This window comes from Homalodisca vitripennis, chromosome X (genome assembly GCF_021130785.1).
Source record: "Homalodisca vitripennis isolate AUS2020 chromosome X, UT_GWSS_2.1, whole genome shotgun sequence".
Taxonomy (NCBI): Eukaryota; Metazoa; Arthropoda; class Insecta; order Hemiptera; family Cicadellidae; genus Homalodisca; species Homalodisca vitripennis.
Window position 1 is genome coordinate 153,917,909 of NC_060215.1, and position 15,995 is coordinate 153,933,903.

At 33.8% G+C, this 15,995-nt stretch overlaps 1 protein-coding gene across 3 annotated transcripts in view; it reads right to left on the reverse strand.

Annotated features, from left to right (window-relative positions):
• The window catches only part of LOC124370041 (alkaline phosphatase-like), a 191,685-nt gene that overhangs the window by 4,544 nt on the left and 171,146 nt on the right, over positions 1-15,995 (reverse strand). For all 3 annotated transcript variants that reach the window (XM_046828354.1, XM_046828355.1, XM_046828356.1), the window contains one exon: positions 744-938. In XM_046828354.1, coding sequence (XP_046684310.1) covers positions 744-938 — 195 coding nt within the window. The remainder of the gene's footprint in view (positions 1-743; positions 939-15,995) is intronic.

The following is a 15,995-nucleotide window of genomic DNA, read 5'->3' on the forward strand; positions in this document are numbered from 1 at the left end:
GTACTTAAAGTGTTAACTTGCCTAGAAAGTCCAACTTTCCTGCTAAAATTTTTAATGATAAACACAAGGTTTTGTTATAAAATAAATACATTTTACATTTGTGGCTTTTAAGCATTATCAGTTTCCAAAATAATTAATATTTGGCGCAAATAAAGTAAATTGGAAATGATAAAGTTTACATTGCTATAGGTTCTAAAAACAGGAGAAATTTCACAAAGGAAGAGTGGTAAGTTACCAGGAACTGTATTGTGTTATAAATATTCTGTGAACAATATCATTCCACACATTTATTTTTAATTATTCTACGTGCTATGGCATCGTGAATGTTGTAGCGAAATATAATGCTGGTAATATTCAAGATTGTCACATTAAAATAACAAACTTTTAAAACTAAATCAATTTCAAACGAAGTAAGTAATTCTGTTTCATTTAAATTTCATTAATGGAAAAGAAATCTTTCTTATTCGCTTGAATCATTCTAGGTTTTGTGTTAAATATTGTTAAAACTATACATTCTAAACACATGTAAAGCATGTAATTATTTCCTGTCATATGATATAATGTTTGATGTGTTAAATACCATGTTTATTTACTTTTAAATCTTGTCTTTTAAAGTTTGTCGTTTGACAAAGATGAGGTATTCAATTTTCCGAAACGAGGAGCTTTAGATCTTATGTAAAAACTATTAATTTTTAACCTTTGCTTATTCCCATATTTCTGATTTGTTTAAATGCTAAGATTACCTAGTATGGGGTTTCCTCTGGGTGTTGATAAGCCCCCAAAGGTCATGACGTTCGAGTGGTCGGACGTGACTACAAACAACGTCTCTGTAAGGTCGACCAGAGAGAGAATGTTGAGAAGGGCCGCTTCTAGCACCAGCGTCTCGTCCAGGGCCCGGTAGGCGTTGTTGTAGTGGTGTGCGTGGTCTATCCGCCCACCTGGTAAAAATTGCTTCTTGTTATTACTTCTAGTAAAGTCAAACTATATGGAAATTAACAGGAAAATGGAATCAATATCCACCCACAACATCAGGTTTCGCCTATTTAACCGTAATCTGATAATAAGTGTAATTAGTAAAACAAACTTTATTAAGATATTGCATTTTGTTTGAGGTTAGTTTAAATAGTATTTAATTAACATAATTATTGTGGTACTTAACACTATCACCAATGACACAGTGTAGCGGGTACAACGGTTATCGCAAGATAATCAGGTCAATCAACGTCGAGCGTGGCTGCTGGTTGGATAGGTAGACCGCTGAGCGATCCTGTCCTTGGAAGCAGCCCGCCTGCCCGGCCATTGGTAGTGGTTCGGAAATCACCTTTAAGCCGTTGGTCCCCTGTTTAAGCCCTAACTAACTGGTAAAATAAGACTACTTTACTTTACTATCTTAATTTATATTTAAGATACACAACAGGAAATTTCTTATAATTCAACTAGGTTTTTAGGAATTTACAGAAGTAATTTGGAGCTTCTTAAAATTAACCCCCTCCCGATAAGAGAAAAAGCTCAATATAAGGATATTACACTTTTACCATTTGTGTATATATAGATGGCCGAAAGAAGAAGTATTATATATATATATATATATACAATTTTAATTTCATGAAGTAAAATTTTATTTTAAAACATGTCACTTTATAACTATGTTTAATTTGAACAGTTGTACTGCCATACATCGCTTGAAAACGTGACATTTTATTAAGTCTACATATTTAGAAAATAAATTCAAATTCTTATATTTAGTTAATTCCCCATGACCCAAAACGCATAACTTTCAAATTTTTTTTAATTACTAGGCTTACGCTGCCGTTGCCACAACTAACATCAGAGACAATTGTGTAAGCAATGTGTCAACGCAGTATGAATGAGAAGGTTTTATTGTGTCCAATATTACCTATTATTCCCACTATTTGTTTGTAAATCTCCATGGAGAGGTCGAAAATGTTTGTTTAAACTTTCCTGCCTTAAGGGCTGTGTGTATAAAATGAATGCAAAGAAAACCTTCAAAAATACATACGGTTTTATTTTATTTATTTTTTAAATTTATATATTAGCTTCACATGTGTTAAAAATACATGTTAATACTTAAGGTGAACGTGTGAATTGTCAGTCGTTATATAAGGAAATATAAGTAGTATCTGGTACATACAGTGAACTTACACTTTACAATTCTACGAATTAGTTACACAAACAAACTAAAAGATATATGAATTATCTAACACAAACAAAATGATTATCCATCATTTAAAAATAGACTGTTATGATAGTATCATAGTCCGCTGAACCTACAATAACTTTGATAGCAAAACAGGCGGAGGTTAACTTGCCCGCCACAAATGATCTCTTCAATTTAGTTTTTGATCGAATACCACTCCTAAAATTATCGCCAATAAAACTTGTTAATATATCCTCACATTTCACTTTGACATAGAGGTTTGCAGTTTTGGGAAATATATGATATGGCTCTTTTGTGGTTTAATAAGAGCCCATTTACACCCATTTTAAACTTTTAATAATGTTAATTTTAGACTAGAGTTAATTTCATTAGTGTCTTTATTTGAGACAACTCGCATAGTGCAATCAGGAAAGAGTATTGTTTTCACTATAGAGAAGGCATGAGGGAGAGCCTTAACATATAATAAGAAAAGGACAGGTATCCAAACGTATCCTTGAGGTACTCCAGTTGCTATCGTATCCCACTCATATGTACTTAAGATTCTTAAACTATAATTGTATGAGAACCTCTTTTTCCTATTATATAAGTACGACGACAACCTGTTCTATGCCATGCCTCGCACTCAATAAAACTGGAATTTTTCCAACAGAAGTTTATCATTGACACAGTCAAAAGCTTTTGAGAAATCAAAATGCACTGATGAAATATATTTTTTTAATCTAATAACTGAAGAACCAATTTTGCAAAAAGAAAAAAACAGCACATGTCGTTGTAGACTTTTTACGAAACCAAAACAGGTTATCATCAAGAATGCTATTTTTGTTGATTTAACTTAAAAGTCTACAGAGAAATGTATTTTTAAATACTTTTCAAACAATTAGAAGGATAGCAATTGGTCGTTAATTTGATACATTCGTTTGATCTTATTTTTTATAGAGAGGTTTCCTAATGGAAGACTTAAGATAGTTGGAAAAGACTCTGTGTAAGACTTACTTTTCAGCTAACATTTATTATAGAGAATGATATTTTTATTTATATCATACAGATACAAAATATATTTATTGTTATGACGCTTGAAATATATGATTAGGGTCTTACAGCAATATGACATTAATATTATAATTAGTGTGACATTTCTTTGGCTTTAGCAGCTTGGGTTCGCTGCCATTGCCCAAATCCTGGCTAGTTTCGGTGAGTAGTGTATTATGGCATTACTTTAAGTCCGTCTTCATTCTGCTAGGTTATGTGTTACACAATGTCGAACCACTTCTCTGTACAGGAAGAATGTAGTTAATAAGCTCAATCTAACCCCCAACATCTGTGCTAAGAAAAACTTGGGTTACCATTCATCGAAAATTGAGTGAGCCGTGATGGGACTCACTGCTCAGTGCGAGAAGAAAATTAATATGGTCTACTATGGTAACTATTCTTAATTTCCATTTTGTGGCACTGGCCTTAAATTATCAGTAGGTATATTGCTCCTACAAGTGCTGTTAGAGTCTCCTAAATATTGCGTCTTAATGCCTAGTGCTTTTAGTATTTCGAGTTTTGACTGGGACCCATGATCTTTAAGCTTGGATGTACATTGTCTTCTACGTTAGCATAGGGTTTTCTTACATTTGTTTACTAGTCTTACTTATTATTTAAATCAGGATGAGGTATTCTGCCTTCCAATGCTATGTATATCCATCAGGAGATTATTCTTGTTTATACTGACAGCTTTAATCTTATAAATGGGCTAGTGTGCTTCTCTTCCAACCACTCGATACTGGAGCTGTGACCTTCACCTCAGTGATTATTGTTATCTTATCTGGCCTTAGACAAGAGCCGAGAGGAGGAGAATCCGCTCAGTCCTAGAGGAAGCAATATAGAAGTGCTATAAGTGACTAGAGATGTAAACCGCCAAGTATGGAAATATGTTTAACTGATTCCGCAATGGTGAGACACTAACCCCAGAGTAAGAGAGCTGCAAAGACCAGGTAGCCACGAGCTTTCGGGCAAATGATAGATATAATGTACAATGCATATATCAAATTGCATTATGTTAATATAGTTTATTTCAGTAGCAAAATGCATACAGTGTGTTTCAATGTACATCTAAATCGAATATACGATAGATCTAAGATATAAATTTTACTAAACATATTAGTTAGAATTTACTTACGCTTTGGGGTTTAGTATTTTAATTAGAAATAGGGTCTTGTAACGTATTATTTTAAAGGAATTTTAATACTGATTTTTATAATAAATAGGAAGAAAAATGCAATTTCCGTATCTTCAATTTGTATCACCTAAAGTTACTCCAGTCGATGTTTTCATGATTCCAGCTGTCACTATTCACGAAAGAGTTGTAACTGAAGCTAAGTTTGGGGATTAGTCTGTGTGAAGAACTTGCTGTATCACAAATCTAGCTAAGTTTGTGAAGGTAAGATATTCCTTCGGTTACGATTAAATATTTGTATTTGTATAATGGAGGGGCCAATCCTCTTTTAAGCCTTATTCTGCCCTTTCTCATCGCCCACTGGCCTGCCCGAGAGGATCGTACAAAACAGAACAAGGAGGAGAGTCGATACAGTACAGGGTTGGTGGTACTGATAAAAAGTGGTACAGTCACAGACAGGAGTTAAATTTCTATCTATATTCAGCTATCTATATTAAAATATAAAGTCCTACCGCTATTAAGTATATGCCCTATATAGTTGCCATTGTGCTTTTGTTATTGTTCAGGTACAGTCTATCGAGACAATGGTCACGTAATTATGTCTGTAATTTAAGGGGATTCTGCATCTAGATGGGTGTTTTTTTTATATTTACTAACATTTTTATTATTTTGATGTATTTTTTTCAATATCCCTACATGTAAAAAACTAATATGTAAATACCTTTGGTGTCATATTTTAATTTTACTTGGATACAATAAAATAAATACTCGTTTTTTATTTTGTAAAAACGTTAATTTTTAAAATTGATATTCCATAGCTGAATGACAATCAAATTGTTATCCTGTTTATTTTATTTTGATGCTATTGACAGCTACTACATTCCTATGTATTTTCATTGTCATACCCAATAGATTAAAATTCCATGGGCTTTTAAAAATTAAAAAAAATATTTTCTCATTTTATTTTATTTGTATAATTAAAAAAAATAGGTTAGGTAAGCTGTAGATTTATGAAAATACATAGGAATTTTAGACATGATATGAATAATACCTGGGAAAAAATTTCAGCTCTCTATGTTATTATGGTTCTCAAGCAATATCAATTTTTATTCAAAGAAACCTAACTTTCGGAAAATCGCGATAAAACTAAAATAGTTTCATTTCTTCAATGTAATCTACAAGTTTATATTAATACAACAATTTTATATAACATAATATTACATTAATTTGTTATTTTACATAGGCCTATTAGAATAGTATCCATAAATATTTTTTGTTGGTCCAAAATCTAAGTTTTGAAGTCTTAAAAAAAAAAAAAAAATTAGACCTACCGTATCAAGTAGTGGTTCCAGCATTCAGATCTTTACAGCCAATGTAGCCTACTAGGTTTTAGACCTAGAATTCTCCTGCACCATACACCCAGCCCTTCTGTTGCTCTTAGTCTTTCTTCTTCTGCTATCTGTGCCACTTTCAGTCTCCTCCTATATTCTCCAATCTGTAACTCTTTGCGCCTTTTTGATAGTCGTAGCCTGCTTTTATCAAAGCGCTTAGCTATCCTATAAACTGTGCCTCCCAGGACTAATACCTGCAGCCTCTTGATAGCTTGAACAAGTTTTCATATAGCCTGTGTTGTAAATGCTGATGGCTTCAAAAATACCCAGTTCAAGTTTTGTTTTTAGATGTGTAAACAGTTTTGGGGCACTTTGACCAAATAACATTGTGGAGCGCCTCATTGGCATTTTGAGTCCGACCGGCTAAACACCTAGTCAACAAAGTTTCGGTGGAGAGCCCTCTCATATAAAGGAAGCATTTTCTTTCACTACATTAGGAGAGAGAGGTGTTTTGATTTTCAATGCATGTGGTTCAGGAGATCTTCCATCAGCAATGGCTCTTTGGTAAAAACACCAAGATTCCTTCCCTAGCGGACATAACTTTATGATGTGGTGACTCATCAGTGGATTTACAGTGAAAGAGAGTGGCATATATTGCCTCTTTCATTTTGGTTACATTACCAAGGTTTTTATGTATACCATTGTGGTAATACCTTGTTAGTTTTTGTATAACTGGTTCACTTAGGTGACCTCGAGATCGACCATCCAACTGGGTTTTTTGATTTTGAACGATCCTTTACTAGTTTTCTCAATCCAGTGCCTAACCTCTTTGCAACATGATTGAGGCACTCCACTTTTTCAATCTGTTTGTCACCATAAATATTGCAATCATTTAGATGTGCAATTGTTTTTGCATCGCCATCCGACAACATGGTTGTATATCTAAAATCCAATGCTTTCCGAACGCCGCCACAATCTTTCTGCTGCCTCCACCTCCATTCCTGGTGATGAACCTACATAGTTTTTGGTTACATACACCTTTGTGATTGTTGGTACCAAGTCTGAAAATGCTCAGGGTTGCTAATTTTTCGTTTTGCTACCTCACATATGTTACAAAATTTGGATATCACTTCAAAATCTATAACAAGACCTGTCAAAATTTCAATACAACAACCAATCCCATATTTGGATGTGAAACCACGTTTCTGCCATGATCCGTCATAACTCACAGTTTTGTCAAACCACCTCATTGTCAGCATCTAAAGTGCCATAACACTTTTTTACTTCGAATCGGGCTAATTCCAAAACATGTTCCATTTCTGTTTTTGAAGAAGCGTGTAGGCTACTTATATGTTTTTGAAACGTTCTATAATTCATTGGGACTCATGTTCAAGGACATACAAAACATATCTAAAGCCCTATGCCCTTTGCCAATAGAAGCAATTGCTTTGACTACTCTGCGGTTTACGTCATAAGAACCTCTCGGAGTGTCGTTTGTATTCGTCGACTGGGACGTACAAAAGCTAGTCTCATAATCACAGTCATCACATTTTACATTCAGGGTAACAGCAAAACCTTTATGCATTTGGTTATTACTTTTGACCTCTCAGAAAAACACATTTTACAAGGAAAAGAGCCTATAAAACTTTCAAGCTTCTTGGTTTCGACTAAAATGTATTCTGATGATTCGTTTTTTTCTGGAATTATCTCATTATAACTAGAATATAATGCAAATCCAGTAGGCCTACTTACATTTTTCCACAGTCCTCTTCACTTACTTGTTGTTGGACAAATGGTGCATTTGTAACATGTTGCATACTAACACTAGGTTGTGGATCACAAGTTTGTAGGTTAGGGCCTAGGCTCAACTGGAGCTCTATTTCCATTGTCACTTGTATCTTTCCATCTTAGCGAAATCGCTTGTCTATTTCTATCACTTAGTCTCTTTTTGGAGTTCTTTTTTCGACCCATATTTGACTAAACTATTCACTTATTGTAGACACTAAAACACAAGAAACTGCACAATTACAATTGTAAACAAACAGAATATTTTGTGAATGTTTGTTTGTGATATGCTACCATATGACTCAAATACATTTGATCAGCTGTTTGAGCAAACAGTTGTTAGCTAACTAACATACAAGCTAGCCAGAAAGACAAACAAACAAAGATAAATAACTATAGAAACAAAGAGTAAACAATAATGCTTATTACATGTAAAGTTTCTTTGAAACCAGAAAATGTCGAGTTCACACTCAGGACATGGCCGAATAAAATAAATATTATGAGATAAAATATTATTTTTTTAGTCATAAAGTTATGTTTTTCTGGTTCAGAATTAAACAGAGAACAAGAATATGTATAAATATTTTTTTTCAAATTTTTGTCATTTTTTGCCATTTCTAGATGCAGAATCCCCTTAAGGCCAATCCGTGTTGTAGACAGCCTAAAAAGTTATATTTGATTATATTAGTGTTTTCATATCCATTCACACTAGAGATCGTTTCGACTGCCAACATTTATAATCATTTGGCTGTATACCTACGACTGAGGATTTCCAAAAGGAGTTCCTTCAGCACGTCATTATTATACGAAAATTATATATCATTTTCAGTTTTCTGTACCTTATTCGATGGATAAAACTTTAGAAAGAACACATAGAGTCTGATATGAAGCACCATATTATAAGAATATTATTACCGACAGGAGTACCTAGTAACTCAGAATTTCAGTCACGATACTCTGCTTTATGCTGGTGGTATTAGAATCTCTCCACTGATCACCAGAGTGATTGTCCATTAGCTCAGTAAACGGCATTTGATTCTTAATTAGGGTGGGCTGGAATAACCACATGCCTTGAAATGTACCGCTCTGAACTAAAATCCCAGTTTTTACGGGTCCATTATGATAGTAAATAAAATAAAATCGTGAAGAATTTTATTTTAATTGGATAACTGTACCAATAATTGTAACGTGTATGGATTTTCAAAATGTTTGTACACTATACAGTGGGTTAGCAGTTAAATTTTACAATATAAAAAAAGTAATCAAAACATTTGTATTTAAGATTCCTAAGGAACCAGTAGGTTAAAAGATAGGGTATTGGTAATTGTGTAAGTAATAAATGGGGCCAATGATTTCTTCATTCGTCGGGGAAATAAATTGTAAATTTTACAAATGCTTTAATGTTTAAAAACTAGAAAGATTATATAACGATTTAAAAAAAAACTAATATTTTAATGTTCTGATGAGTCCAGAAATCAAACAAAATACAGAATGTTCCATAAAATATTTTAAGCAACAGTTTTAAAAATATCCCAAAGATCAATAATTTCTACCAAAAAATGAATATATAATGTTACTGTTTACACTTAGATGTGATTTAAATTGTTTTTTATCGAGATGGTGGCCGTAATACGTGGTGTATATCATATCTGTGACGAATCACCTCCACCATGAACCACTTGCATTTCTACACTAGTGACAGCATATTATACCACTCGTGTCGTAATCAGAAGAGAAAAAATCCCCCTTTGTCCCACTGGTAGTTACGGGCCTGAGAGCCGTAACATTCATTTCAGTTTTGGCCGTTAAACATTAACAGGTGCACCGAGCTGACCGCGCTACAATACTCTCCTCTGAGCCGACTCCCCGGCTATAAGTGGATTATGTTTTGTATATTTAAGTGTAACAGAAACGCGCTGTATGTGCACTGCACCGAGCTGACCGCGCTACAATACTCTCCTCTGAGCCGACTCCCCGGCTATAAGTGGATTATGTTTTGTATATTTAAGTGTAACAGAAACGCGCTGTATGTGAACTGCACCGAGCTGACCGCGCTACAATACTCTCCTCTGAGCCGACTCCCCGGCTATAAGTGGATTATGTTTTGTATATTTAAGTGTAACAGTAACGCGCTGTAGGTGCACTGCACAGAGCTGACCGCGCTACAATACTCTCCTCTGAGCCGACTCCCCGGCTATAAGTGGATTATGTTTTGTATATTTAAGTGTAACAGTAACGCGCTGTAGGTGCACTGCACAGAGCTGACCGCGCTACAATACTCTCCTCTGAGCCGACTCCCCGGCTATAAGTGGATTATGTTTTGTATATTTAAGTGTAACAGAAACGCGCTGTAGGTGCACTGCACCGAGCTGACCGCGCTACAATACTCTCCTCTGAGCCGACTCCCCGGCTATAAGTGGATTATGTTTTGTATATTTAAGTATAACAGTAACGCGCTGTAGGTGCACTGCACCGAGCTGACCGCGCTACAATACTCTCCTCTGAGCCGACTCCCCGGCTATAAGTGGATTATGTTTTGTATATTTAAGTGTAACAGTAACGCGCTGTAGGTGCACTGCACAGAGCTGACCGCGCTACAATACTCTCCTCTGAGCCGACTCCCCGGCTATAAGTGGATTATGTTTTGTATATTTAAGTGTAACAGTAACGCGCTGTAGGTGCACTGCACCGAGCTGACCCGTATATATTGTACTCCCTACCCCGACCTATGGGGTAGAAGTCATGCAAACTAGAGTGGTCAATGAGGATGTCTATTACCAGATAGTAATTGGACCGTGTAGGTTGTGCATCTCATCTGTTGTTCGTGTTTTATGATTAGATTGTTAGATATTATTCAACTTTACCTAGGTGTCAAAAAGTAAAAAATTGTAAATGATTACTTAATTTTTTACGTAACGATTGTTGTCAGGCTGCATTATGGCATCGCATAGGATGTTCCTGAACACGATTACTACGAGTAAGAATCATAATCTAAGGGAGGAATAAGAGTTTTTCTTCTTACCCCTACAAGTTCACAGTTCCTCAAGATCAGAGCTGCCCCCCCTTCAGAATTATTTAAAACAAAACTTTGCTAAATAGATGATAAAATGACTGATTTGTACAGACATGATGGGTGTTACTGCTGGCCAAACAATAAAGTAAGTGCCCTAATGTCGGCATTTAAACCATGAATCCTTACAATTGCCTCTGGTGTGTTTGTTTAAGTGCATTAAAAATTTCATTATAACAACAATAAACAATATTTGACAAATAATCGAAGGCTTGAAATCGAAATTAATAAGCAGGTTGGAAGTAAAACTCACAAGTATATAAACATTTAATCCTACTAAACCTTGATGCTTCAGTAAGTGCTGATATTTTAGTAGTTAGTTTTGAAAATATGAAAACCATTTTAGTGGTCACAAAGAGGAAAATAGAGTGGGACAAATGTTCCTACCGAGCAGCAATAGCGTAATAATTTTGATTAACCAAAATATCGGGGGATTTATTTTAATAGTTTGCAATTATTTAGTATTGTCTACCGAAATTTTCGAAGACATGTGAGATAAAGCTATAACTTTAGACAGCAAATCCGTTTCTAATGCAAATATGTGAGATAATATTTTATGTCATCAGCTTCAATAGTTTACGGCATGATCAGTGAGTTAGGTGTATGTTTATAATTTCTGCCTTGTTGCTTCAGCGTGTTTGAACTATTTAACGTTACATAACAGGTATTCTATTCATTCACGTTCATTTTGGTCACAACTGTTATATCTGTATCATTGACTATACTATACTGTATGTAAACAAGCAGAATCAATGATTAACCTTGATTATCTCCTAAATATCAAACAGAACAAGAAAGTATGTACCTCCACATCGTACATTGCTCCAGCCGAGGCTGAACAACAAGTACGCAAGTCATATGTGTGTCTTAAATTGACTTACGTTACTCAATTGCAATTGCTCATTATTAAAATGTTGTATGCACGTCATTGGATCCTATTCATGCTTTAATGGTTTTGCTTTTTGGCTATATATTTATTCATATGTGCTTTAATGATTTAATTTGAATTAGAATTGCTATTTCACCAACATATACCTAGAACTAGTAGAACAATCTTGTAGCTAAATAGTTCAGACTGTCGTTAGATGAAGAGCCCAGTAAATTTTGCTATATTGTAATAATTATAATATTATGTTTGGAGTTACTGGATTTTATATATCTAAAATTTTTAAAGATTTTTGGGTGCAAATAGGGGATAAAGACAGTGATACATAACATAAAATACCTCTCGTGGGCATCATTAATTCAGTTAGTCAGTGAAAATGGACAAAAGTTTTAAACTATTTAGATATTTAAATATTATAAAAATACAATTTAAAGCCCACATAGTTAAATTTATGCATTTTTCTTCATTATATTACATAATAAAGTTCTTAAGCTCTTTACACTATTTACATTTTCGTTTCAGACATGGAGCAATGGTTTTAATAACAAGATTTGTTTATGGTTATAGACACGAAAGTAATACATGGAAATGGGAAAGAAATAATTTTCATTAAATCTACCAGTATCATCTCAGAATTTAAATAACTCAAAACACATATTTTATCATCCTTATTGTACATTTACAGCGAATGAGGGACCACCGTACTAAATTTCAGTTTCATAGCCATGGCTGTTCTGAGACTATTGTTATAAGCCTATACATTATAACATTACAAACAACACATTACTAAAGCTAATACCTGTAAATAATTATTGCAATCAAACCACTGACAATCAAACCTGATTTGATTAGCTTTGAAGCGTATTAGACACGACGCTTGACCGTTTGATTGCAATACTACAGCAATACCTAACGTATTGATCTCAATACAGTCAGAGGTTTCTGGACCGAGGAATTTGTAATTGTCACTAGCATTATTAAATGTATCGGTCCATATAATTACTGAAAATCATATCTTGGATATTAAACAAATGTTTTAAAGCGAAAATTATTCAGATTAAGTTTTATAGTAATTTGAATAAGGCGCATAGAGTCACAAATATCCCATTTAAATAATTAACCGGGGAGATATTCTTGTTAAAAGCAACGTTATGGAGTTATACAATTTGCATAAATTAGAAATAAATAGACAAGTAGGTGTTAAATAAATTCCTTTATGACCTAATAGTTTATTTTGAACATTAACGTTGTATTTGAAGAAATTTCTTAATGATGTTCATAAGAACATTTGATATTACAAGGCAGTTAGCATAATATTATAAAAAGCATAGTTGCATATGAATAATTAAATACCCTTTTTCGCTAATTAAAGGAGACTAGTTTTTCTTATTAGTTTTAATCAAACACTTCCTATTTTAAATTTCTTTCATCCAAAAATGGAGAGAGATGCTAAAACTATGAAATTATTCATACTAATTTCATTTAATAACTATTTTAATATAGCTGAGTATTAGTTTGAATTTGATTTAACTGGTGTTACAAAAATTAAGTTACAAACGATTTAAATAGTTGCAATCAAAACTAATAATACACAGTTAGGTAAAAAATCTAGCTAAAATGAATGCACAATAATTACAAGTCTTGAAACATATTTGGTTACCTGTGGCATCATCCACATTTTAAACATTGACATATTTAGTAAAGGCACTTATGATGTAATATGATGGCGTTATATGAACAATCTTAAAACGTATGTAGGCGTACCTCAGATATATTGTTGCAGTGTTCATCATGGTTAAGAGGATCAGAGACTAACATGTCCCTCATGTAATGTTTTCCACGTGGAGCAGTATTTCTAGTTCCAATTAATTACGTTTCCTACACCTCACTGAGGTTTTCCCTGTTGTGCATATTTAATAAAGTAAAAGTGCCACAGTCAAGAGGGTCTTATTGCTCTCGTCTCTCAAATCTATTTCTGTCTGTCAAAAAACGTCTGCTTCCTGCTCTAGGAATTTACTTACGTTTTAAAGTACTTCTATTGACATAGGTTAGTTTTCGTTGTACCGGTGCAGAAAACACACATACACACGGAGAACCGTGAAATCTATTACGCTCTAAAGAACAAAGTCGGGTATAAGAGGGAAAGCCTTAACTTAACTTAATAAATTGCAGCATTTCAAAATACTCGTTTATTATTTTTGCATTGTTATATATTGTGTTATTTTAATATAGTATGGGAAAGAATGGATCGTTTAGTAACGTTTTTTTTATTTTCTTTAAGCTACTGTTACAATGCTATATTATAAGAAATGGGAAGACAACGAGTTTCGAGCAACTTATGTGAAATCTTTAAGCTTTACTTATTGTTTCGTTTTATAACCGCTTTTAAACAATATTTCTAATTGCACAAATGGTTTAAATTTGTTAGAGTTTCAATATGGAATGAAAATGACAAATTAACTTTGTATTTGACATCTGCATCACTGCTGACCAACCACAGTAGTATAATTTAAATTGGAAATAAATCTTGCTGTCTCTTTGACGGACTTCAACTTAAAGAGCCAACAGTTGTTTAGCGCGAGTAAAATTTGTTAAATATTACAACATCGGTTATAACATATTCTGTGTAACTTTTCAGATCTATCCCTTTATATGAACTTCCTCGCATTTCTAAGAATATAAAAAAAACAAGCCAAATTGGTCTAGCCGTTGGCGGGCGCATGCCAAGACAATTAGAGTAGGATTTTAAATTATAATAGGTTCCCTCGCATGAAGTGGATAGAATGACCTTGACTAGACCAATCACAACATAGTAGTTTGCTTGATCGTGTTTTAAGTCTCGATTTATAACCAAACTAGTTCGACATTTTAATCACCGCTTTGAACATCCAGGGGGACATCGCATTTGAATATTGCATTACAATGTTATATATTGTCAAACACGCAATAAAGAGACTATGATTATGATTATGATCGCCACGAATCTCTTCTGTGACTTAGACGTCTTGCCCACATTTGTGTACAACAACGTGATCTACCGCGACCCACTTGTCCTGCTTCTACCCTTAAGTGTTGAACTGTTGGTAGCCTAGACATATTTGCGTGCTACCTATGCCCACTTTGATTGGAGAGGATGCTACAAAGCTGGCCTCCCCTTCTTCCAAGGTCACATGACAGAGATAGATATCTTTCCCCATGTACCTCGAAATGCAGCGGCCAATACCCCTAACTACCTATCCTGAATATCCTTCTACTCCGAATACAAAAGTCGAATTAGAAATCAGCGCAATGTGAGTCTACTCAGTTTCTTGTTCTCAAAAAAAAAGAATTAGTTTATCTTTAATGTTGGAAATTCATGCTTTAATGTAATTGAAGTAGTAGCAATGAGAGAAAAGCTCTTCCCAGCTTATATTCATGTTGGAAATTCTATATTTGTATATGTCACAAATAGCAAAGTTCGAGGTAAATACATTATGAAATATTAATCACCCATAATTTGAGTAATAGCTTTTAGTGTCATGTACTCAATTAACTTGACAAACCAGAGTAATTATTCAATTAACGAGCACTAACAGTGATGTGTACTGTTTCTCGCTATAACAGTGTTCATCATGAACGTGCAGCAATTTACAGTTCACGCGCACGCGCGCGCGCGCACACACACACACACACACACACACACACACACACACACACACACACACACACATGCAGGGTGTATCGGTGTGTAAAATGATTTTTTTAACTTACAGAATTTCAAAACTAAAAATGTAAAAAATTCTTCTAGCATTCAATATTTTTAATACTCAAGTGATATATTTTCTGTTAAGGTAATTACAGAAATTCTTAACTTATTTTAAATGGCATTTTAAAGATTCAATATTGATATTACTTAAGCAGTTACGAAGTTGTGACTAATAAAGCTTTTGTAATTTGATTCTCGGAATTATAATTTAATAGGAAATTCCTTACGATGTGCATACAGTCCTATCCTTACAATTAAGATTTCCATTAGACTCCCACTGGGCGTCCCCCTAATGTAGACATATGATGGTTATTGCATTAAAAATTTGTTGAAATATCAGTATAATATCGTCTAAAGCTTGTATATTTTAACTACTACCGTTAAAAAGAATATTAGATTCACCAAGACAATTTACGTAACCTGTACGTGTAATGTGGTAACGTAAAAAAGACAAAACACATTTTATTATCAGAAAAAAAATCTGTTGTGTAGTCATAATAACAGTAACACAGTAAATAATAAGTTAAATCCTACAAAATTTAGTACTGATATTGCTTCGCGATCAATAAAACTAGCGTAGGTTAGATAGGAACGTGTTTAATTGGAACTCTTTCTTATTTAGAGATCCGACTGCCTCGTGTTTCATAAATATTGCTTTATAACGCTAACTAATCTTATAAACGTGTTAATTTGGTTATATTTATTACACTTAAAGGTCCAATATCAGTCTCAGTGTTGCATCTTAATTACAGTAACAGCTTATTTACATAATAATTTAAATAAGGTGATAAAAACAATTTTAGTCTTATAAAATTTAGATAAAAGCAGTGGTTTGTTA